At 42.6% G+C, this 22,803-nt stretch overlaps 3 protein-coding genes across 15 annotated transcripts in view; 1 reads left to right on the top strand and 2 right to left on the bottom strand.

Moving 5' to 3' along the window:
* prkaa2 (protein kinase, AMP-activated, alpha 2 catalytic subunit) overlaps positions 1-2,148 on the top strand; it is a 19,572-nt gene extending 17,424 nt beyond the window's left edge. The window contains exon 11 of the transcript XR_009789298.1: positions 1,596-2,148. The gene's annotated coding sequence lies outside the window, so the exon portion shown is untranslated. The remainder of the gene's footprint in view (positions 1-1,595) is intronic.
* The window catches only part of LOC133480521 (FYN-binding protein 1), a 14,612-nt gene extending 3,927 nt beyond the window's left edge, over positions 1-10,685 (bottom strand). For 2 of the 6 annotated variants that reach the window (XM_061778669.1, XM_061778668.1), the window contains exons 1-18: positions 10,437-10,684; positions 8,142-9,271; positions 7,923-8,062; positions 6,679-6,873; positions 6,250-6,544; positions 6,064-6,173; positions 5,343-5,371; positions 5,211-5,245; positions 4,465-4,639; positions 3,917-4,076; positions 3,695-3,818; positions 3,378-3,412; positions 3,224-3,296; positions 3,100-3,134; positions 2,683-2,752; positions 2,466-2,537; positions 2,330-2,352; positions 483-516 (exon numbers count right to left, since the gene is read on the bottom strand). In XM_061778669.1, the coding sequence (XP_061634653.1) occupies positions 483-516; positions 2,330-2,352; positions 2,466-2,537; positions 2,683-2,752; positions 3,100-3,134; positions 3,224-3,296; positions 3,378-3,412; positions 3,695-3,818; positions 3,917-4,076; positions 4,465-4,639; positions 5,211-5,245; positions 5,343-5,371; positions 6,064-6,173; positions 6,250-6,544; positions 6,679-6,873; positions 7,923-8,062; positions 8,142-9,271; positions 10,437-10,478 (2,777 nt within the window). In that variant the 5' untranslated portion in view covers positions 10,479-10,684. Of the gene's footprint in view, positions 1-482; positions 517-2,329; positions 2,353-2,465; positions 2,538-2,682; positions 2,753-3,099; positions 3,135-3,223; positions 3,297-3,377; positions 3,413-3,694; positions 3,819-3,916; positions 4,077-4,464; positions 4,640-5,210; positions 5,246-5,342; positions 5,372-6,063; positions 6,174-6,249; positions 6,545-6,678; positions 6,874-7,922; positions 8,063-8,141; positions 9,272-10,436 lie in introns of all 6 variants that reach the window. The other 4 variants (XM_061778667.1, XM_061778673.1, XM_061778670.1 and 1 more) reach the window with 3 other exon arrangements.
* Positions 10,686-11,615: 930 nt separating this feature from the next.
* Positions 11,616-22,803, bottom strand: part of dab1a (DAB adaptor protein 1a) — a 230,595-nt gene continuing 219,407 nt past the window's right edge. For 7 of the 8 annotated variants that reach the window (XM_061778681.1, XM_061778679.1, XM_061778680.1 and 4 more), the window contains 3 exons: positions 22,485-22,633; positions 20,349-20,445; positions 11,616-13,991 (listed from right to left, as the gene is read on the bottom strand). In XM_061778681.1, the coding sequence (XP_061634665.1) occupies positions 20,365-20,445; positions 22,485-22,633 (230 nt within the window). In that variant the 3' untranslated portion in view covers positions 11,616-13,991; positions 20,349-20,364. The remainder of the gene's footprint in view (positions 13,992-20,348; positions 20,446-22,484; positions 22,634-22,803) is intronic. The other variant, XM_061778677.1, reaches the window with a different exon arrangement.

Genomic DNA, 22,803 nt, shown 5'->3' on the forward strand with positions numbered 1-22,803 from the left:
GGTGGGGTACAAAAATGTCAATAAATAGTCCTAATCATGACATTTTGTATTGCATCTTTATCACTTATAATACAGTTTTGATACACAAGCATCGGATGTTAAGATTTTTATAACATTAGCCTAATAGCGCAATTGCCCAAGTCATTTACTGCCACAATGTAAGTCAAAAAAAAACAATGTACTTGAAAAATGTCGTTTTTTGTTTCGTTTCAAAAGTTTTTCACGGAAAATTACAACTTTATCTCTCTTGCTAAAGTCTTTTTCTTCTTTACCTTCAGCAAGTAGTAATGGACTTTTCTCTTAATTACTGACATAGTTAAAAAAAAAAATACAAAGGGCAAAAATACACGTCGACTGAATTTGAATATCCAACCCAGACTGAATAATAATTAACTAATTACGCTTTGTTCACTCCCGACACATTTTGCAACGCCTGACGTGACTCATATGTTCGTGCGTGTGCGTGTGCGCGCGTGACTTACGTGTGAACGGCGTGGCCGCTGCCAAGCACAGGCCCTGAGGAGCAAGCATGAGTGCATTATTTGGCAAGCGACACCCGACAAACACGCCAAGGAAAAAAGGACTTTTGTCAACGCAGCGATTCATTGAAGATCTCCCCCCTTTTTTCCCTTCCCAGATAGATGAATCTGAAATCATTATTGGTAGCTGATTGATCTTCTTTTGCTCGTTGTTTGGGTTATTGGAGTCGAATGTCAGCTTGGTAAATAAATACATAGTCATCTGGCTTGGCTGGCAAACCCGAACACGAAATGCTTGAAACCCTACTTTGAAACTCCAGCGCTTGTTTGAAATCCTAAACCTGGCTTGCAACCCTAATTTGATGTATTTTTTTTTTAAATTGTTTTAACTTGAAACCCTAACCCAACTTGAAACCTTTGATTGAAAACCAAACCCCGTCTTAAAACCATACCATTACATTGTATCTTAAAACCCTAACCATTTCTTGATACCCTTACTCCAAAACGCTAACCCTGATTTGAAATCCTAACCCCAATTTAAAGCCCTAACCCTGGTTTGAGAGCCAAACTTCAAACCCTGACTCTGGCTTGAAAGCTTGGCTACTCTTGGCTTGAAAAAGCCCAACCCAGTATTCAAATCATAATTTGACATTTAAACTTGAAACCCTAACGTTGGCTTCAAACCCTAACCGTAACTTGAAACCCTAACTTCAAACCCGAAGTCTGGCTTGAAACCCCGACACCAGCTTGGAACCCTAAGCCTATTTTAAAACCCTAAACTTGAAACCCATAAACCAGGCTTGAAAGCCTAACTTCAAGAAATGTATGTCAGAAAAAAAAAAAAAAAAAAATATCCTATTACTTTTGAGTCATCTCTTGTCTTTGCAATTAGAAAGTTCTCGTCGTCACAATTTCAAAAGGTGACTTGTTCTGAAGCAGGTGAAAACCCTATTGATTGTTTTACCCAAGACGTTTGTATAAAAACAGCCACCCACTTTTTGTGTTGTGCTGAAATCTGTACGAAGAGCGCTTTCCTCCCAGGGGATCTTCCCATCCGAGCGCTCCACCACAAACAAGATGGCCTTTCTCATGTTTTTCTTTTTTTTTTTGGCGCAGCACATCAAACTCTGGGAACTCTTCAAACAATCGCGAGTCGTCTATTCATCCAACTCAACTGAACCGCAAGCTGAAATGCATCTGAGGCAAAAGGGCCTCAGAGGTAAAAGGTCGCATTCAGTGCTCCTGGAGTCCGAATTTCTTCACATTCCAAAGTTTGTACTCTCCCAGCAAGAATTCTCTCAATTTTTTATTGACTCTTATTCCAGATGTTTTTGCTTCAGCGGGTACTATAGTCAATATTGTCCCAATCCAGTATTGGAGCTTTTTGACCCTTTCGGGCCACTGTACTTACACTGTATAATGTACTGTGATGAAATGCTTTTGATTTTGACTGAGGTGGTGCTGATGTTTGGGCTTGGGTTGTACAGAACATATTCCAAGCAATGCACCAGTCAAATGTATTGTTCTCAGGGAAAGAACTTTCATGAGTTTTAGTTATAACCCTGTTGCCAGATATTTCGTCGTGTAATCGCTGCTCCGATTACACAACGAAATATCTATAGGCTAATCGAGTCTAAAAATATTCGATAGTGACAGCCCTAATCATTAAACAAAGAACCATATTGATCTTTTCAAATAATCTCATTACTGATTTTGAACGCTCGCTTTTAGATATCATTGTTCTATGTGTAGAAACAAGCCTATCCATTTCATTGGGTAGGGCTCTGTTCTGAACCCTAGTCATGATTTTTCACAAATTGGAGAAAGATGCATTTTGAGGTACGACTTACTTGTTTCTGGTTCAGCGCGCCTCCTGTTTGAGAAAAAAAAAAAAAAAAAAAAAAGACAAAAACCCCAAAATGTGTTTCTTGTGCGATGTGATACACTGCAGTACGTTCGTTGTACATTATCGTGCATTAGGCCTACCTGGCAGGTGGTTGCACAGCATCGGGCGAATGGAAAAATGTAGCCAACTTTTGAAGTGCTTCATTATTGGCTCTGAAATATATATATATATATATATTGTACTATTATTATATATTATTATTGAAATACACACACAAAAGCATATCAATGGTTGTACGAATCAAACAAATGATAAATGATACTGGTCGGTCAGTGTAAACACGAGCGGTAAACTGACTGGACATTGGGGCCGCCGGCGCTGATGTCACTGCGACTGTGCTGGTGGGTAATGTTGAGGTCTGCGTTTCCTTTGCGGGAGTCAAAGATATACTGTCAGGAAACACTCGCTTTGACAGACCGCAAGCAAACGCAAAGCATGTCGGAAGCATGTTTTGGTCGTTTCTGGCGAGATGCAAAAGTGCAAAACTTTGATTTCTTTACATTCTCTTTTTCACTATGTCATTACTGTACTGTTTTTTCTTTTTAAAACAATAAAATAAAATACAATATTAAAGACTACTATTTTTCTTACTGCTAAACACATTACAAACATTTTTGTTGCGTTTTGGAGCAGGCTGGAATGGATGAATGGCATTTCCGTTCATCTCAAGACACCATTGTACACAGAAAAACAAGAATTATGAGTGATTGTTACCCATGTCTGGCATGGAGAGTGCGCGGTAGTGGCGCCTGCAGATGGCGAGATAATGGAGCATAGAGGAAAGAAATCGGTGAAAAGCAGTAACAACAACAACAAAACAAATTTAGCGTGAACTCACACTGAAGCGGCGTCCGTCGGAGAGGAGAGAGCCTCGTCGTCATCGCCGGTCCATTCCTCGCTGTCGTCCGAGACTAAAAACATCAAACTTGTTCCCAGTGACGCGAGATAATCAAGGCAAACAGCATGAAGAAGAAGACGAAGAAAACACTTACAACTCTCTGTTGATTGCGGGTAGTGGTTGGAAGTCCTGTTGGGGGAGGAAGGCGGAATCATTACAATCCAACAGAGATGATACAGAGACACTGGAGGCATCACAGAAAGGGATAGAAGTGGACTTTAAACGGTCTTAATGTTTACAACAAAGTGAACACTGGATATAAGAAGTCTACACACCCCTGTTCAAAAGACCTGTTTTTGTGATCTGAAAAAATGAGACCAAGATAAATCATCTGAAAACTCCCCCCCCCCCCATTACTGTATGTATTTGTACATGACACATGCACTGTACGGTTGTTTTCTCCTCACACACCTGATCCCCGTCGTGGTGATGTTCGCATCCATTGGGCTGCTCACGCGAGTGCCGGACGCTTTCCTTCCCAGTTCCAGCATCTCTTTGATATCCAGCTCCACATGGTCCACTGCCACGTAGCCGTCTTAAAAACAACAACAACAACAACAAAAAATGCAAGTTGCGATCAGGTGTTCCCTTTTGCATCTCGAAACATGCATACTTGAACGCGGCGTGACTCACAGTTGTTGCCGGAGTCCCTGGCCAACCATTTTCCTTTGGGGCAGTTGGTCGTGCGAATGATGCTGATGTTGTCGCCGCTCTGGACGGGCAGGTCGTCCTTGCGTCCTTTGGTTGTCACGGTGACCGTCGCGTGGTACATGGCCTCCTCGTAACCTGTGATCTGGAAGACATAATGTAAACACATTATACACATACATACATATATATATATATATATATATACAGGGGTGGGTGATAAGTGGGTATAGACTTTTTAAAGTAACTTGTTTTTACAGGTACCATGAATAATGGCAAATAATTTGAGTCAAGAACAAAGAAAGTGGATTGTAAAGCAATATTAGCTCCATCTTGCACGCGAAGTCGTCTTCTCCGAAATCTCAGCAGCGATGATGCAATATTTACGCAAATTCCGCTCACACCTGCAGGCTGAGTCGTCGGTCCGCCGGGAGGAATGAATCCCGACAGGTTTGTAGACCGACACATTACGTCCGCCCCGTTTCCCCTCCCGTCCGTCACTTCTTCTTCTTCTTCTGTCCCCGTGAACTCACCTTGTATTTCTTCTTCATCTCGTTCGCCCGCTTCTCCTGCTCCTTCTGCTCCTTCTTCTCGCGCTCTTGCTTTTCCTTCAGTTCTTTCCTCTCCTTTTCCAGCCTCTGCTTCTCTCGCTTCTTCAGCTCCTTGGCGTCGGGCACCTCCGCCACCGCAGCGGACTTCTTGTCGACTCTGCCCGCCGGAGTAAATTCAAATTCAATTAAAAAAAAATAATCAAATCAAAGATAAAACACAATAGAAAATAAATGTAATTATAATAAAATAAAATAAGAATAATGAAAAAAACCTTTATTCAGAAATTATAAATAATAAAATAATTTGAAATAGTATCGACTCAATGAAAAATAAAATGAAAATATTACAATAGCTAAAGATTAAAATACAGAAATAATAACAAAAGAAAAATACCAATAAAATAAAATGTAGACAAATACAACACAACTTACTATGTTCAAATAAAATGACAAAATATGAATTTTAAATACAAATAATAAAATTTAAATAAAATAATATCATAAGCATAAAATAATTTAAGAAATCGATAAAAAATAATACTAGCAAATAAGAATAAAACAAATTCAATTCAGGTCAATTCAATAATAAAAGTAAAATAGGAATAAATACAATAAAGTGACTTTTTTTAAAATAAATACATAGCACATGGGTTAATGTACAATTAAAATACTAATTAAATAATAATAAAATACAAAATAAAGATAATGAAATAAAATTCCAGTCATACTTTCCAAACCGGCCTGTCTTGTTATTCTCTTCATTCTGCAAAAAACACAGATAGCTTGATTCAGTCTACTCCTTATTGTGACACTCTCTGGCAGATAGTCATCCTTTTATAAACACATTCCACTTCACTTACAGATTCCTGGTTGGCCTCGGCATATGGATCTGGAGTAGAAGAGCCATTGCAGTGATTTAAATATGAATCAATGAAGCGATGCAGTGATACAACACTTTATGCCTATCAAGTGTCAGAATGGTAAGATACGATAGGATAGATGAACTCCACTTTATTGCAATCAAATAAACGCTCTAATCACAACACTCATAGTCCCTGAGGTAGGTATTACACACACACACACACACATATATATATATATATATATATATATATATATATATATATATATATATATATATATATATATATGCGCTCGGACAAAACTGTTGCTACCAATTAAAGTAAGAAAAGCCCATAATGGTCACAGAAATCAGGAAAATCCGATTGCTTTTGAATTGGGGATCTTTATCCAGGTTTGCACGTATTTAAAAGAGTTTGTGCCAGATGTAGCAAAGCAGCCCCAGAACATAACTGACACAGATCTTTCTGACACTGAACAGCACATATTGTTCCCGAATGCCTTGATCGCCTTGAAATTTCATTTCACCCTGCACAGACTCAAAACATCCAGCAAAGGCTGTTCCATGTTTCACAGCAGGTACAGTGTTGTGACTTTTGTCAGTGACCAATTCTGGTTTTCCTTTCTTGAAGAATTGGGTATACCAACAATTTTGTCTGTATTTACGAAACCGTCCCACACAACCATTACCCTGACAGTTTGAGTTCTTGGAGTTCTTACTCTTTGGAGGTCCTTTCCTTTTCTTCCCCACTTCAGTTTTTGCCTTCCCTTTAGCAGAGTACAAGTTCTCATAGTAGCTTCCCGTACCGGCGCCGTTGTGAGCTTGATGCCTTGCTTGGCAAATGGAAAACACAAAAACTCAAGACAATCCCTCGACCTCATAAACTTTTCTGTTGTGCATCTTACCCTGCCGTTGCTTGACCTTCCAGCGAGGTAGAGAAGGGGGAGTCTGCCAGATACAGGGGTGGCTGGTCCCGTAAATTGTCGGCAAACACAGGCAGTCCTTTGGGGCCGGTCAGCATTATACCGTTGCTGTATAACAGTGGAGGTTTGTTTCCGTCTGGAATATCTGGACCCGCGCAGTCCCCGTTGACCCCTTGTGACACTGTTAACTCCGGAGAAGGTGCACCTGGAGCCATACCCCCAAATGGTGGCTCATTGGTGGAGTTCATCTCTGGTAATTTGGAAGGCACTGGGATTGCTACAACATACATCAACATTAGAGAGCCGCTAATATAGGGTGTCCCGAGAAATGCACTCCGCAAAGAGTGAGTACATTTTTTGGAGGGCACCGTGTACATGTGTTTGGTTTCAAGTCCAACGGTGGTGACTTACCATTGTGTTGCATCGGAGGAGAAGGAGGGATGAAGTTGGGGATTTTGATGAGGGAAGGTTTGGCAGGCTTTTTTGGAGGAACCCCCAGACTAGCTCGGTCCAGGAGGACATTCCTGGGATGAGGAGGCAAGACATCCAGCAGAACGTCTTCTGTCCCTTCCTTGTATGTGTCCTCCAATGCTGGCAAGGCTTGCCCTGTGCACAGTTTTTACCGCGTTACTCCCAAAACCACTGGAATTTCAGGGTGGTATCTCTACGGACACGCCTGGCATCTGACAGCTGTGTCTCACTTTACTGATGCGGCGAATAGAATGCAGTCAGAGGAAGTCCAATGGTGGACGACCTGCTGGATAAGCTCATGGGAGTGACAGACTTCGATTTGTGAGGAAACCAAACCAGCTGAGAAAGTTGTTGAGAGGCAGCGCAAACTTTGGCCTTCTGGGAATGTTTATAGGTTCCACTTTGCAATAAAAAGGCTTTGGATGTGACGTTTACAAGATTTCTTCAGATTTCAAAACGGGAAAACCGAATTTGGGAAAATGTGTGCCGGATTTTAGGGTCCACCCAAGGTGAGAAAATCCTGTATGACCTGTGAGTTTTCCCAATTCCATAAATATTGTCACGACTGACTCAATATGTCTGCTGCAGTGTGACTTCTTATGAGGAAAAAGGCAGCAGATTTCAATCAATCTCAATCTTGTTCGCTGGAGAGGTTTCCCCGGTTGTCTGTTTACCACGAGACCTCGTGCAGATGTTCGCTACAAACCTGATACAGTAATCCCCCACTATTCGCGGGGGTTAAGGACTGAGCCCCGCAGCGAATAGTAAGTGACGTCCTTAAAATGTAAACATACCACCAACCATTATCCCAAAACAGTTTCATATCCTTTCAGTCATCTTACAATTGTACTCTTACAAATGAATGGCTTACAGATTGATTTCTAAAATGATCAAGAATTAGTTCCTCCCCGACATACACAGCTTCCTTCTCAGTCGTGATTTATCCCTTCTACATTCTTCCATGAAACCTTTGCATCTAAGAGGGCTAGGGCAGCATTTTGTGGCATATCGGGAAGCGCAGCAATAGTAGAGTCTTTCAGCGAATAGCTCGTGATGGGTTCCACAGATAAGAATATGAATGAGTGAATTTGAAAATTGTGAGCCAGAAATATGCAGTAATATACCGTACCCCAACGATAAGACGAGGCCAGTGATTGAGAGAAAGGTGATTGGCCATGACATACCAGGATCTATACTGTTGAGCTGTCTGGCCCGAGAGTTGAAGTCGATGGGTGGGAGGTCTGCGAGCAAACGGTTGGGGCTTTGAGGTAGGTGAACATCCTCGGGAGGCGGTGTACTGGAGATGGAACTGTTTTTCTGGGAGCTGAGAACAGAAATGTCAGTCGGCAGTGTTTATATTGTCAACCTCGTGACACATTGATGTAGAGATATGTCTTTTGTACTTGTGGTTTGGCTTCCTGCGAGCCTTCTGCAGAGCATTGAGGATCCTTTGGTCGGCTGCAGCGGTCCTCCTCCCTTGGCTCACGTCTTCCGCCCTCTCCAAGGCCGAGAGGGCTGAAGCGGAACCCTCAGCTGGGAGAGACGACAGGACAGACGGGGTCCGGGGATTCAGCAGTGCTGCTATACTGATAGCCGTTACGCTGCCCGGAACACCATATTTGGGCTTAGGAGATGACAGCGTAGGAGAGGGGACTTCAGATGGAGGGATGGAGATGGTCTGGTAGATGGACTGAGAGGTTTGCAGTAGGCTCATTTTACCTTGACCACCATTTGTGTAAACGGGGAGGGTAGCAGTTTCTATCTCCAGTGGAGTTTCACTCTCTGGCGACGGGAGGTGAGGAGCCGGAATATCAGGAATGAAGGAGGGCGGAGGGGTGAAGCCTGGGGAGACGGGTGTTGCGACATCAGAATCAGATAAGGATAAAATGTTTGGTGGAAGAATTTCTGGCTCTGGTTCTACATCGGCAAACTCAGGAGGTATTGGGATGAGAGGGGCGAGTCCAGGACCGTCCAAGGTGGGCGCGTCCAAGATGGGATCTGCTAGTACCTCGTCTGGATTAGTTTTCGCAGACCATTTTAAACCCAGGAAACCTTTCTTCTTGGAGTTCGAAACTTTAGGGAGAGCCGGGACTGATACCAACTCCGCGGTGGTCACCGGCGGGGGCTTCTTGTCTTTATCGCTGTCTTTCTTCAGCTTGTGAAACAGTGAATACTCATCGAGAGCCACCTTGCTTCCCTTGGTCATTTTGTCTTTGCCGGCCCGAAGATTCTCCTCGTTTTTATCCGTCGAGGTCGTCTTGATGAGAGGCTTCTTGCTCTCCTTCTTCTCATCCTTGAAGACCACCCTAGGAGGCATGACGGTCTTTTTGTCCAGGGTCCAGTTGATGGAGGTGATCAGGGAGGGGCGGGCCCCTGCCGGGAGGTACTGCGTGGGGCTGTGGGCAGGAGGGACCACCTTGGGTTTCTCCGGGAGGGTGGGTTTCATCCTGGGCCGACTCAGAAGAAATTGTTCCTCTTGGAACCTAGCCCTCAGGGCCTTGAAGTCCATCGTGTCCTCCTGGGGAAAAGATAACTGTAAAATATGAACCTTACTTGCAACAGCAAAAACTACAACAAAAATGTTGTAATGTGTATTGCCATCTGTAATGAGGAAAAATAGAAATCCATAATATTGTACTTCATAAAAACATACAGTGATGACATCATTAAATAGAATTCAAAACGTTATTGTCACACTGCATTTAATGAATGGCAATTGTGTTACTCTTTCTGGTGTGCTCGTCTTGGCCACCTGGAGGTAGTACACAACAGACTGACAAATACACCGTTCACTGAGATGCGCAACTCCTCTCAGTTCATCAGTATGGCGCTAATATTAGTGGTTCTTCGCACAGGATAAAGAATAGCGATGCCTGTGAGTACTGCTATGTTGTCTGCGTACATGTGCATTAGAATTACGCTAGCAGACTGAAAATCTAAGCTATGTGGTTGTTTTAAATGCACAAGGTGTCATTCGTCATTTTTATTTTATTTTTTTAAAGTTTGACAGTAAACCGCAACTGGGGTTGACAATAAACACCTTGAAGCCTTGCTCACTATTTTCCCAATTGCTGCTTATTGTGACGTGAGTTGAATTGAGTTGACGCCTACCATACAGCGCTCGTATCGCAAGTCTGCACTTGCAAGTCAAAGCAAAACGACGGTTTGTATCTCGGGAAATCAAGGCACCGCTGCCATCTCCGAGTCTCACTTTCACCACAACTTGGGAATCCCTGTCTTACAACATAGAAATCATTGCTTATACCTTTGATCTTTTCCCAAACTTTTTTAAACCTCGCACCCCCTTCAACATCCAGACTGAGGTGGCACACCCACTCTCCCCTGAACACACCCTAAAAATAACCACGTGACAAAATAATTACAAAACAAGCTAATACGCTACATATAGTGTCGATTTCATGCCACGCACACACCATTGTTTGGGAATCCATATTTCAAAGCATAGAAATTCGAGTTTCGAGCAGCCTTTCCCGAACCTTTTAAGACACACGCGCTCTTCGACACCCAGACCAAGGTGGGGCACCTCTTCGCAAACCCTCACAAAAAAACAGATACCACAGGCTTGAGTTAAGCTCAAATGGAATTTGGGGGCACAGTAACCATGTGACAAACTATCCTGTACATTGGCTTGTAGTCTATGACAGGTCGCGATGAGGACACATCGTTAAATCGTGTACCTGAGCCATCGCGTTTTGACGTCCTTCCAAAGTACGCACCATCGATCAGTCAACCAGGTTGGCCTCTCGTCTTCGGTAATGCCCCAACATATTGACCATTACATCAAAGTGACGACCACAGTAGGAAAACAAACAACTCTCATGTGTCAACCGCAATGGTTCCCATGGAGGAATGACAGCAAGTAGGAACACACACATGCACACACGCACACAAAACAGTCCCATCCCGTCAAACGGGTCCGCTTCAAGTCGGAGTCTCAAAAGAGTTTGGATGTTTTCTTTTCATCCTGGAGGAATGTCGCCCAGCAGGTGTGAGTCACTGTCGAGAAACCTTGCCACTGGTGCTGAAGTTGTGTGAATGTTTATTTTTATTTTTTTTCAACCAGTAAATGCAAATAACAAGAATATTGTTTTGAATATTTACGACAGATATTTATTTCTTGGTTGCACGTGTGTCGGTAATTTTAGCTGGGAAAAGTAGCAGACATTAAAAAACAGAAGGGGTTGGGTAACATTCCAGAATGGTAACACAGAAGACAATTATAACATGATAACATACATACAGTACATGACATACCTGCCACAAAAAAGACACTTTCTGGTTTATTGATGTCATAGTTTGCTTGAGTTTGACCTGTCCGAGGAACTTCGGCAACTCCATTTGTCGGCTTGAGGGACTTAATTTTTTTTTTTCTACATACACTGAACAAAAATATAAAGCCAAGACTTTTTGCTGCAATTTTTTTTCATAAACTGAAAACTGAAATCAAAATCTTTGTTAGTGACCTTTGTGGAGATGATCCCTCCAGCTCACACGTCCGCGATGTCAAGCTGCTGATTAGACAGCGTGATTACTGCACAAGTGTGCCTCGGCTGCCCACAATAAAAAGGCACTCTCAAATTTGCGGTTTTACTGTATTGCACACAGCGTTCGTAACTTTGAATGATCCTTTAGAATGGTGCAAATGATTGAGGTTCCTAATAAAATGTCAACGATATGAATGATTCAAAATTTGAAAATGGAAGATAGCTGTCATTGACAAGAATTCCACTTTCTATAGCGCTTGTCCTCATGAAGGTTTTCATTAATGTCGAGCATAATTTGCTGCTCTTTTGACACTTTTGTTTCAAGTGTACACATCACTTTAACTTTAAGCACAAATTACAGCCAACAAGGAATGTAATTGAGATGTGTTTATTTGGAACAGTAATACATGGTTGGTATATGGAAATTAAGAGCGAATCCAAACCTAAAAAAAAACAAACAAAAAAGTTAAATCAGCTAAAAACCCCAGTGTATAATGTTATATATTTATGAAGATAAAAATAATGTCAATTTACATTAAGAAACTTGTTAGTTGAGGTAAAATCTAGAAATGTTCCTGCTTTCTTTTGTGTGTGTAAATCTTTGCTCGCGCTTCTAGGACAGCATGTTAATCATCATCGTCATCGTCTGGGTCCCAAACAGCCGTGAAACAGGGAGTTGTTGGATGAAGACCATCATATGGTGTGTGGACTAGAATACAGTGCTACCTCTAAAGATGGATGTTGGGTAACCAATGGAAACAAAGGAAATAGAAATAAAGACTACAGACCCTCGCACCCACTTTTTATGGCAAAGCTTTGAAATCCTCATCAAATTTTGACACCATTCTTCATCAACATTATATGGCGTAAGTTAGAAAAGCTTGGCAATTTAGCATTGTCCGTCCGTCTGGTATACCTGTTTCCGATTGGGGCACATTTGGGCGAATTCCTTGGGAGGATTTCGTTCAAGCACAAGCCCTGGAATTTGCCCGAAATGGCTGCTTCAAACCAAAATGGCTGACTTCATGTTCAATTTCCTGTCTTGGTCCTAAAGACTTTTTCGTGTATCCTGTTATGATAGACACATCCACCGAATTTCGTGTCCTTAGGTGAAACTGGTGTCAGGGGCAAATTTTTTCCAACTTTCCAGGGGGCGTTACTGAGTGACAATTGGCTGCTTCCAACCATAATGGCGGACTTTCTGTTCAATTTAGAGCATTGGTCCTTGAGACCACCAGGACACCAGGATACATGCAATTATAAATATTAGTGAATTTTCAGGCATGGTGCCACTGCCAAAATGGCCTTAACTTTCATGGAAATGTAAATAGAAGTTAAAAAACACATTCGCTGCCATTGACGGCTTTGGAAGTCAAATATCCATGTTAACTGTGAAGTTTTAACTGCAAAATGTTAAAAACAACTTAAATGTTAAAAAACTAATTTTATTAATCATATTGACAACAGACCTATTATTGAAGTCACCATATTGTACTGAGCAGCCAGGACAGAGACCCCCATACCACGCTATCATCACATTTTTCATGTGTGGCAGCCCTGATGTGGCTTTTGGGCAAAAGCCAATGACACACACTCTTAATTATTTTGTTTGAAATTCTCCCTTAGAGGTTCCACTGTAGTGTGGTGCCTTGACTTTCGAGTTGAATTTATTCTGTGACTGAGCTCGCTGGAGTGAGACGCAGGACGCTGGGGATATGTTATTTTTCACTCCTGCCATCTAGTGGCGCTGTAAATGACTCTTGATCGTAACCTCTAATTTTGGCAACACAGCAAAGCTCGTAACTTGAAAAAAAAATAAAGTAGGCCGGTGCTGTCGTAAATCAAGGTACTACTGTTTTCTAAAAGTGGGCAGGGGGATGAGTCAGACGGAGCTGTAAAAGGGAACGTGAGGCTCACTGCGGTGGCGAGGATCGGACCGAAAGGGCAGGAAACGCTTGTGGCTATTGCTTGGGTTCAAAGATTTGCATAACTCGAAGCCTCCCTATTTGATGTCCCTATTTGATGGCGCAGAGGTCTGACGCGGTGGGGTCAGTGGTGGTGACCCTGGGTCATGTTTATTTACAAAATGGCAAACCCCGTGATCCAGAAGGCTTTTAAAGCCACTCTACATCGCCCCCTACCGAGCTGAACTCCTCATTGCGGCTCAATTGAATTATAAAAGAAAGAAAAAAAAACAACATCATTTTTCCCTTCAGTTGGCTCTTTTCTTCATTGTTTCTTCTTCCTGTCATTAGTAATGTACAAAAAGCTATGTAGAGAATGAACTCTTTGTCCCTTCCACGTTAATCCGATCCTTTTAAATCAGTCTGCAAGGAGACGGGTTGGGTCAGTCGTATGTATGCGTGTGTAGTATGCGTGTGTACGTGTGTGCGGTTGGCGAGTGAGTAGCTCCCAGAGAGTTTGTTTCTGCACCAGAGTCAAACCGACGACGGGCCTCCGCCACAGAGTCCACACAGACGGCAAAGATGGAGGAGGAAGCCGAGTAAGGAGGGAGGAGAGCAGGAGACAAGGGAAGGAAAAGTCCATTCGTGTGGATGCCTGTCCTGCCTGGAGTCGAGGAGCAAAGAGGAGGCAGGAAGATCCGACACACACATTCACGCACATACAAACAAGTGGGGGCTCTCCCTCCTCCAGTTTTCAAAGTGCTGGTCCGGGCCGCCTTGCTGTTTCTGTGTCTCTTTATTTCTTCCCTTTGTTGATGCGGGCGTACAGAGGGTCCTTCTCCTTCTAGAAGAGACACAATTTAACTTTAGCAGAATGTCCAACAAGAAAAGGGCATGATTAAGTCTGGAACAGCACGGTGAAAAGTGGTTAGCATGTCTGCCTCACAGTTGTGAGCTTCTGAGTTCGAATTTCTTGCTTGCGTGGGTTTTCTCCGAGTATTCTAGCTTCTTCCCAAATTCCAAAAAACATGCATGTTAGATTCATCGAAGACTCTATATTGTCCGAAATGTAGATGTGAATGTGAGTGTAAATGCTTGTTTGTCAATATGTGCCCCGCGATTGGCTGATGACCACTTCAGGGGTGTACCCGGCCTCTCACGCAAAGTCAGCTCACCCACAACCCGAATGAGGATCCTTCCTGGCATGTGTGATATGTGCGGCCACACAGGGAAGAACCAAATAAACAAAAAAACAACAACAGCAACAACAGCAAAAAAAATAAAAAAAATAAAACAATGGAGAAAAATAAAAAAATGAATAATGTGGACTGAACACAACAAGAAATCAACTCAATCAACTCATGCTGGGAGATAGTGAAAGAGTTCACACTGTGACAATTAACAAATGCACTGTTTTGAGAATCTTCTTCATGTTATAAAACCCAATTCACAAAGAAGAGATAAAGGCCTAAAATGAGATATTCAAATTGAATTTGTCAAAAAAGGAGGACTCCCTATTGCTCCTAGAGTGACCACTGGGTGGCAGTAGCACATTAGCTTCAACGCCACCCATCGGTTTCCTAAGCCTCACTCTTAAAGCAGGGTACACTCCACACATACCAATTTTGAAAATGTGACCAGAGGAAAACCTAACCCCAACACAAATGCAAATTTTCTGCATTTCAACAGGCAAGATTTGTCAGGTCATGCAGTTCAAGTCCAAATCAAGTCAAGGTTTTCATAAGTTTTAGCTAAGCATGCCCCAAGTCCTAAAATGGGTGACTTGAGTCTAAGTCGAGTCAAGTCATGTGGCTCGAGTTCCTTACTTCTGGTGTGTACCCCGCTTACCCCGACTCCGATGCGCTTTATAGTCGCGCGTATCCCCTCCACGTATCAGCGTAGGCTTCCAAAGACCAGTCGTGACTCATCGCGTCTGCCCGTCAAGCTAGCCGCGGTCGCTCACGCCGGGACTGCTTGTTATTGTTCTCATAATTACAGTCGCCCACTCCATGCGCCACGTAGACGGCTCGGTGGGAGAACGGGCCTATTATATTGCGGAGGACTCCTCTCACTCAGCAAAGTGAGCGTGTTTGGAGGCTTCCCGTGCAAGGATGCGACACTCGATGGAGATTGTGTGGGAGACAAATGCACGGGCGGCAATTTTCGATGACTGCAAAGTCGGGGACGGGTACGCGTCCATTCAGCTCTTTACGGTACGGTTTGGAACGGGATTCGATTACGATTGGTATTCAAGCGGTCACCTTCATCATACCGTTCATATTTTTGACGTATCCACAATAGCTGTTCAATTTTGAAGTTGAGCATCTTAACGTGATTTCACATCGTACAAGCTATCAGCCCCTCAGTATGTTTGATTCCTTTTGACGCATCCATTTGACACGGCCACAGCGTCTGAGAGCTGAGAGTTGGCCCTTATTCAAGTTTTGATTTTATATACTTAGCGATTTGTTTTATTCATTCAAATTTGGCAGGCCTGTTAACATTACTCTTCTCTGCGGTGCGTCAAATTGACATGCCGTTTTTTTTGGGCCTGCTTAGTGTCTCTTTAAAAGCTAACAAAAAGCTTCCAATATCTCAAAATGATTAAAAGTGAAGACAATTGGCAATTTTGATACAGATCATAGCAAGAAACATTAAGAAGGACGGCACATAAAATTATTTTGGTGAGCCGGATGTGACCCCTCGGCCTTGAATTTGACACGTGGGCTCTAAATTGTCCATAGATGCGAATTCAAATTGTCACCTATATGTGCCATTTGAGTGACTGCCGACCAGTCCAGGATGTCCCCCGCCTCCGGCTCAATCATGATCGGGATAAGTGCTAGAATTCTGAGTGACGTGCTTTGAAGACTTCCCCCACAACGCATCACCCGCAAAGAACAGGATCAGGATGTGAATGACGACATCATCTACAGCATGCCAGTGGTTCTCATAGTTTTTCTCGAAAATTACTTCGCTGTCCAAGTACCACCATAAAGATGAACATCCCAAAACAGTAGCGTAGTAGGCCTAAGTAACTTTTTAGTCCACTATGAGATTATACACAGTTTGAACATTAACTTGGTACTTTAAATATAGGAATATACAAAAACTGTACTTAAAAGGGAGTTTACCAGGTTGAGCTGACTTGTTAACTTGGGCTATAAGAGTTTTGCTGGACCCATTGAGATAATCCACCTCTGGAAAAAAGCGCTGTGGAATTAGCAACATTTCGCTCAACAGATACATTTATCACCTCTGTTTTATGTATAAAATAAATATATACATAAAAAAACCTGATACATTTTCTATCACAAACAAGTCATGCTGTCAATGTAGCAGCCGTAGCTCACATTGGCTTGTTTACACTGCTAATGTTAGCTTAGCATTGCTAGCGCTGCTATTTTGTTGAAGCTGGACAGCCTTCTCGGTGACTATCACAACTACGCACTTTCAAATAAATTACAAATAAAAGTAAAGTCAAATTGTCCCTAAATAATTATTTGCGAACAAACGTTTCTAAACGATTCAAAGCAAATGTATTGTACTTCAAAGTGAAATACAACTGAACTGCACTTGTAATGTACAGTACTGGATCAAAAACAAGCTTAAGCCACTGTAACATTTTGCACCATTTGAACATTTAATTCGGTGATTCGTTCATGTCCCACTAGAGGGAGCCATCTAGCTCAGTGTTGGCTTGTGGCTGGCGCATTTGGACCACAGAACCCGGCACAGATTGGACCTTTAGTTCCTCTACGAAAGCAGAAGGCTACTGTTGATTTTGTTGTGATCTGGGCACAGCCTGGGCCAGTCTCAGAGCACCGTGGTGTTTTCCAAGCCAATGTGCCCACATTCCGGATCGCTGGCGATGGAGTCGGGAATGTTTTCCCGGCCCCCCTTTGGCTCATTAAAAGGGACTAATTATTGTATTTCTTTTGCTGTGCTGTTTAATTACGCTCTTGGCTCTCGGTTTCGCCATCATGTTCTGGTGAATTCCGTCCACATTGCTGCACAATGCGGCAGACGCGTGCTTGTTACACTGCTCAGTTTGGGAAACAATGATTCATTTTTAAGGGGTTTTGTACATACACAAAGATGCATACAAAGATAGATGGATAGAAAAATGTACCTAACCCAGACTTGAAATCGTAATTCGAAAAACTCAACCTTGTTTGAATCCATAACCCTAGCTTTGAAACCCTAATCTAAAACCCTTAACAACATGTGAAACCCCATTTTGAAACACTTAACCTTGGCTTGAGACCATCATTTCAAACTCTAAACCTGGGTTGAAACATTACTTTGAAACCATAATGCTGGCAAAAAAAAATCATCATTTCAAACCCTAAACCTTGTTTGAAACACTAACCTAGTCTTAAAACCCTAATACCCTAATTTGACTTTTTATAGCTACATAATTGAATTGAGTGCCCACAGTAGAGAAGTCAGCACCTTTCATAGCAACCTGCCATGCTGCAAATATACGAGGGCAGAGCGAGGTCTTGGAACTGTGTTCCTAATACAATGCTCAAGCGTGTGGTTGGGATAGATGGGGGCTGGGGTGGGGGGGTCTTTGGCGTAAAAGACCTGGACAAGAACAGCGAAATGAGATTGTTGAGTGAACCGTGACGGTGGGTCGTTTCACTCTCTCTCTGGACACCCCTCTACTCCACCCCAACCCACTGAAATAAAAGATTCACTAGGTGAATAGGACACGTACACAATCACACACACACACACATACACGCACACACATTAGACAGTAATTTGACCTGAGCATAAAAACAGCAATTAGGTGAGTTTTTAGCAAATAATGAGAGGATAAGATTCCCCCAAAACTCACGAAAATTGCATTAGAACATTGAACTCTAAATCACATTTGAACAAAATATAACATTCATATTTACAATCTTAAATTTAAAAGAATGCGTGACAAATTTTAATTCATTTAAAAAAATAAAAAAAATGTGTGCTATCTTTCAACATTTGCTCTAAACCTGATGAGGTTTATTTTTTCTTATTATTGTGGAATGAACAAATGTGAACCCATCGGAGAAACATGAAAACATGTTGACCAAAACAGATTTTCCTTTTAAGGGAGTAACTCTCCTTTCTGGAAATGTTTTTGTCCTGAGCACTTATCAAGTTTGCGTGTTGACCACATGAAGAAATACCCCCCCCCCCCGCCCCGTCTGTGTTTTCGCTTTACTTTTCGTTTTTTGCCGCTGTCGGCAGGATCCGGAAGACTCCACGGACATCGACGTCGGCTACTGCGCCCATTAAAAACTTCGGACACCCCTGACACCCGCCCACACCCCTACTTCCTACCCACCACCCCCCTTACACCAAGACTCCCAAACACACATTTTGGCTTCGGTATGATCCCAGTTGGTCACAGTATCATCACAGGTGTGCTTGTCCCAGGGATAAGTGGGCCTAATAAGCTGATGTGTGTGTGTGAAGTGGGTGTGATTGAGCAAGTAAACACCATATGGGAGTAACATCATTGGCAAAGCTACCCGCCTCCTACACAAGAACAGCTCGGAGCCTCTGGCTAAAACAGTCCATCTCCCGCCAGATTCGGCACTTAGTCCCCCCCCCCCCCCCAACTTCAGGACCGCCCCCACCACCCCACACCTCCATGGGGACCCATCTCCCCATTCTCCCCCACCTGCTGCCCTTCAGCTTCCAAACGCTCCGAAGAGGAGAGGCCCAACATGGGAGGGAGGAGGGGGTCTTCTGCAGGATCAGGGGGGAGTCTTCTTGGGTTTGTAATTAATGGCAATTACGCCGAGGCGGTCATTAATCTTGGCAACCCAAAATTAGCGGATGAAAAACAAAAGCGTCCTTTAGCCAGCAGCTGTCATTAAGGAGACGGCGTCTGGAAGCAGGAGGGGGACGACAATTAGGGTTTCAAACAAGGCCTTGAAAGCCTAACTCTGGCTCGAAACCCTAAACCAGACTTGAAACCCTAATTATTGTTTGAAAACCCAACTCTGTCTTGAAACCCTAATTATCAATGAACCCTGAGATATACGAATCCACAACTCAGGCTTGATACACTAAGGCTACGTTCACACTGCAGGGCATGATGCCCAATTCGCCTTTTTTGTTAAATCCGATCTTTTAATGTAGTCGTTCAAATGACTAAAAAACAAATGCGGCTTCTACTAATGGATGGAACGTGTCTGTGACGTCACACGCTTGCGCACAAACCAGGACGTCACATTGCACATGCACACAAACACGAGTCGCTGTCTTGACGGAAGTAAATAAAAAAACATGAATCATGACGCACTTGTGGCGAGCTCAAGAATTTTGTGCAACCGGAGCTAACCTTTTGTCATATTTATCAGTTCTAAAGCATCTCGTTTTCACAACTGACTTCTCGTCCTTCGGCCGCCATTGCCGTTTTGCGGCGGGACTGTTTTGTCGAACAATTGTGACGTCTGTCGCCGTTTGATGACGTTTGGGTCGGATGCGCTCCCCGTTAGCGTCCATCCTACGCTCGTGTCGCATACATATCCAATTTATATCCACATATGAAAGTGGCCTGGGTTGGATATGAAAAAAAAAATTGGAATTGCGCTGTTGACATTAGCATGAAAAAAAACCAAACAACAACAACAACAACAACAACAACAAAAATCTGAATTGACCTGCAGGGTAAACATAGCTTAATTTGAAGCCCTAACTTGAAATTGCTCACTCGGGGTTTAAAGCTAAACTCGAAACGCTAACTATGGCTTGACACCCCAACCGTGGTTGGAAACTCCAACTCAGGCTTGACACCCTCATTTGAAAACAAAGAAGGCTTTAAACCATTTTCCAATAAAAGGAATGACTTTGAAACCTCAACCCTGGCTTGACACCCTACTTACAAACTCCATATGTTCTTCCATTTTCTCCATATATTCTCCCTATTTTCTTCCATATTCCAACCTAAAAGATGCACAACAGTCTCTTCTTGCTTGTCTCGCATTGTACTTGCTGTCACAGTGTGACGCACGCTCTCGGGGGACGTGGCTGTCCCCAAAAAGCTGACACAGTCAGCGCACTACGGTCACATGATCACGCGTGTGACGTGCCACGAGGCCATGCTACATACTCACAATAGGGTAAAAATAAGAATATAAAGGAATCAAAAACATTCAAAATGGATGAAGAGGAGAAGGTGGTGGTGGTGGTTAATACCTACCGTGCCCTGCTGCTATCTAGCTCCCAGCCTCTGGACTGGCCTGGTCTGGGCTGGGCCCTGTTGGCTCACTGGGGCAGGGCGACCCAGAACCACAAGCCTACAAAGCGCACGGCCCGAGCCATGGAGGAAGAGGAGAAAAGGTTGAGAGGAGAAGAAGAAGAAGATTGCGAAGAATTAAGACGGGAAGCAGGCAGAAGGAAACATCTACAAGACAAGAGTGCAGCTTGTTAACAAGACGAGCAAATCAAAAGGAAGGAAATCAAGGTGACAATCTAGGATGTTAATAGCTACAAAGAATATCCACACCTGAGGGAATCAAATGTAAAAGCCTACAACGTCACAATAAAACTACATGAAATTTGACATGTACATAGAATACACATATGTATTAATATTGAGTATTTATATTAATAGTTGCATTTGATTAAATAAAATAAATACAACTTTCATTCAAACAAATAAAAAACATGAACTACAATTATTATTATTGTTATTCATTTATTATTATTATTATATGAATCCAAATAAAATGAAACACTAATATAGATATTAAGTATAGAAATGAAAAATACAAATATACATATACAAATATTTGTATTCATAATTCTACTCATTAAATATTTGAATTATTATATAATACTGTTTTATAATTTTTCTAATATTTGAATAAATGCATGAATATTTTATATTTTAGTAAAAGAAAACAAAACTTAAATGTGTCTACATCCATTTACAACATTAATTTATATACTTTACCTTTCAGATAAAAAGTGTAATATACTAATACTATCTATCCTGGGAAGAATATAGTGGAGTGACAACTCCATCTTGTTGTGCAGGATATTAAAAAGTGTCAACAAGAGGTTGCATCCAAACATGTACAATTTACGTGCAACACGCACGCACGCGCGCGCACACATGCACAAACAAAAAACACATTGCGTCCCCTCCAAGGACCTGCTGCTTTTCACACCTCGCTTCACAAAAAGCACAAGCTGCGTTATTTTTTTCCCTCTCTTCTGCCTTCACTCAATCACGCTTGTCTTTATTTTTTTGCGACCTTTTCATCACGCCGCCGCTGTTGTACACTTTTATTTTGTAAAGCTTCTCCGTGTTTTTCTGGCAGGCCCGGTGACATTTGCAGCGGTGTAAAAAGTCTCTCTCTAGCCCTCTCTATTTGATGTTTCATTCTCCCCTAAAATGGCTGGATTGGAGCCATAAAAAAATAAATAAAAAAAAAGAATGCTTCACGCCTGTAGAGCGACCAGCGGCAAGCGGAGTAGGAAGGACTTGAAAAAGAGAGGAGCCATAAGGGTAAGAAAGCACCAGAGAAGGTCAGTAACTCTGCACTGGAGTGAGAAGGGAGTTGCTTTGGGCAATAAATATTAACTACACTGCCGGACATCTCCGCTTCTGTCCGAGCTGAGCTTTAGTAGGTATCGTGTTTAATGGTTTCATTATGGCTGGTAATGACAGCTCGCTAACTCTCTATTATACTAATAGACTACAGAGAGGATCTTTGGTCACAATTATCTGTCATTGTAGTAATTGAAATGTATGTATCAAAAGTACTAGTGAATTCATATCGGTGGGTACCCAAGAGCGAATACTCATACTGGTATGAGTCTGAAAAAAACCCCCCAAAAAAACGGTATCAAACATCCCGCGTTTTAAGCTTGTGGGAAGGGTCAAACCATAAAAAATGGACTATATAGACAAACGGGGATTCACTGTATATCGTCGTATACAATAAAAAGCACGTACAGCAAGTCAAAAGGTTTAGCATTGCCTGTAGCTGCCACAGGATGGCAGCAAAGTAATACTTTTATTGCCCGAGGACAAACACATCGAACGTATAGTTTTTATGCGAGGAACGGAGGATAGGTTCTAAAAAAAAAAAAGAAATTGCGAATGCCGAACCGCAAATATTCGGGGAGGCTGACTTAAATAATGCGTTAGCGAAGGTTACTGATATTTACTTAGTATCTATAAATGGGATATTATGAATAATAGTCCACTGCATATTGGCTTGACAGCAATTATACGCATTTGTTAAGGTTGGCGCATTTTAAGGTCAAAGCTGCTAAAATGCTCAACCACATGCAATCACACGGCAAATGTGGTCGCCAAACTCACAGCATCTTCCTCCCCGCTGCGGCTCGGGCTGCCCTCCGCTTCCCCGAACGAGTCGTCGGTGGGCGGGTCGGTAGCGTCCGTGGGGGGGTCGCTGACATGCGAGGCGGACGATTTGGAGGGCGAGCTCTGTTGGGGAGCCGGTGTGGGGGCTACAAGGGAAACGTGGAGTCACACAAGGAGTATCTACAAGGCTAATGACAGTCTTGTAGCTGAAAGCTGAAACTATACTGATAAAGCTATTATTTGGGTCATGTACAGTGGCTACGGAAAGTATTCAGACGCCCTTAAAATGTTCACTCTTTGTTATATTGCGGCCATT

Source organism: Phyllopteryx taeniolatus, chromosome 7 (assembly GCF_024500385.1).
Source record: "Phyllopteryx taeniolatus isolate TA_2022b chromosome 7, UOR_Ptae_1.2, whole genome shotgun sequence".
NCBI lineage: Eukaryota > Metazoa > Chordata > Actinopteri > Syngnathiformes > Syngnathidae > Phyllopteryx > Phyllopteryx taeniolatus.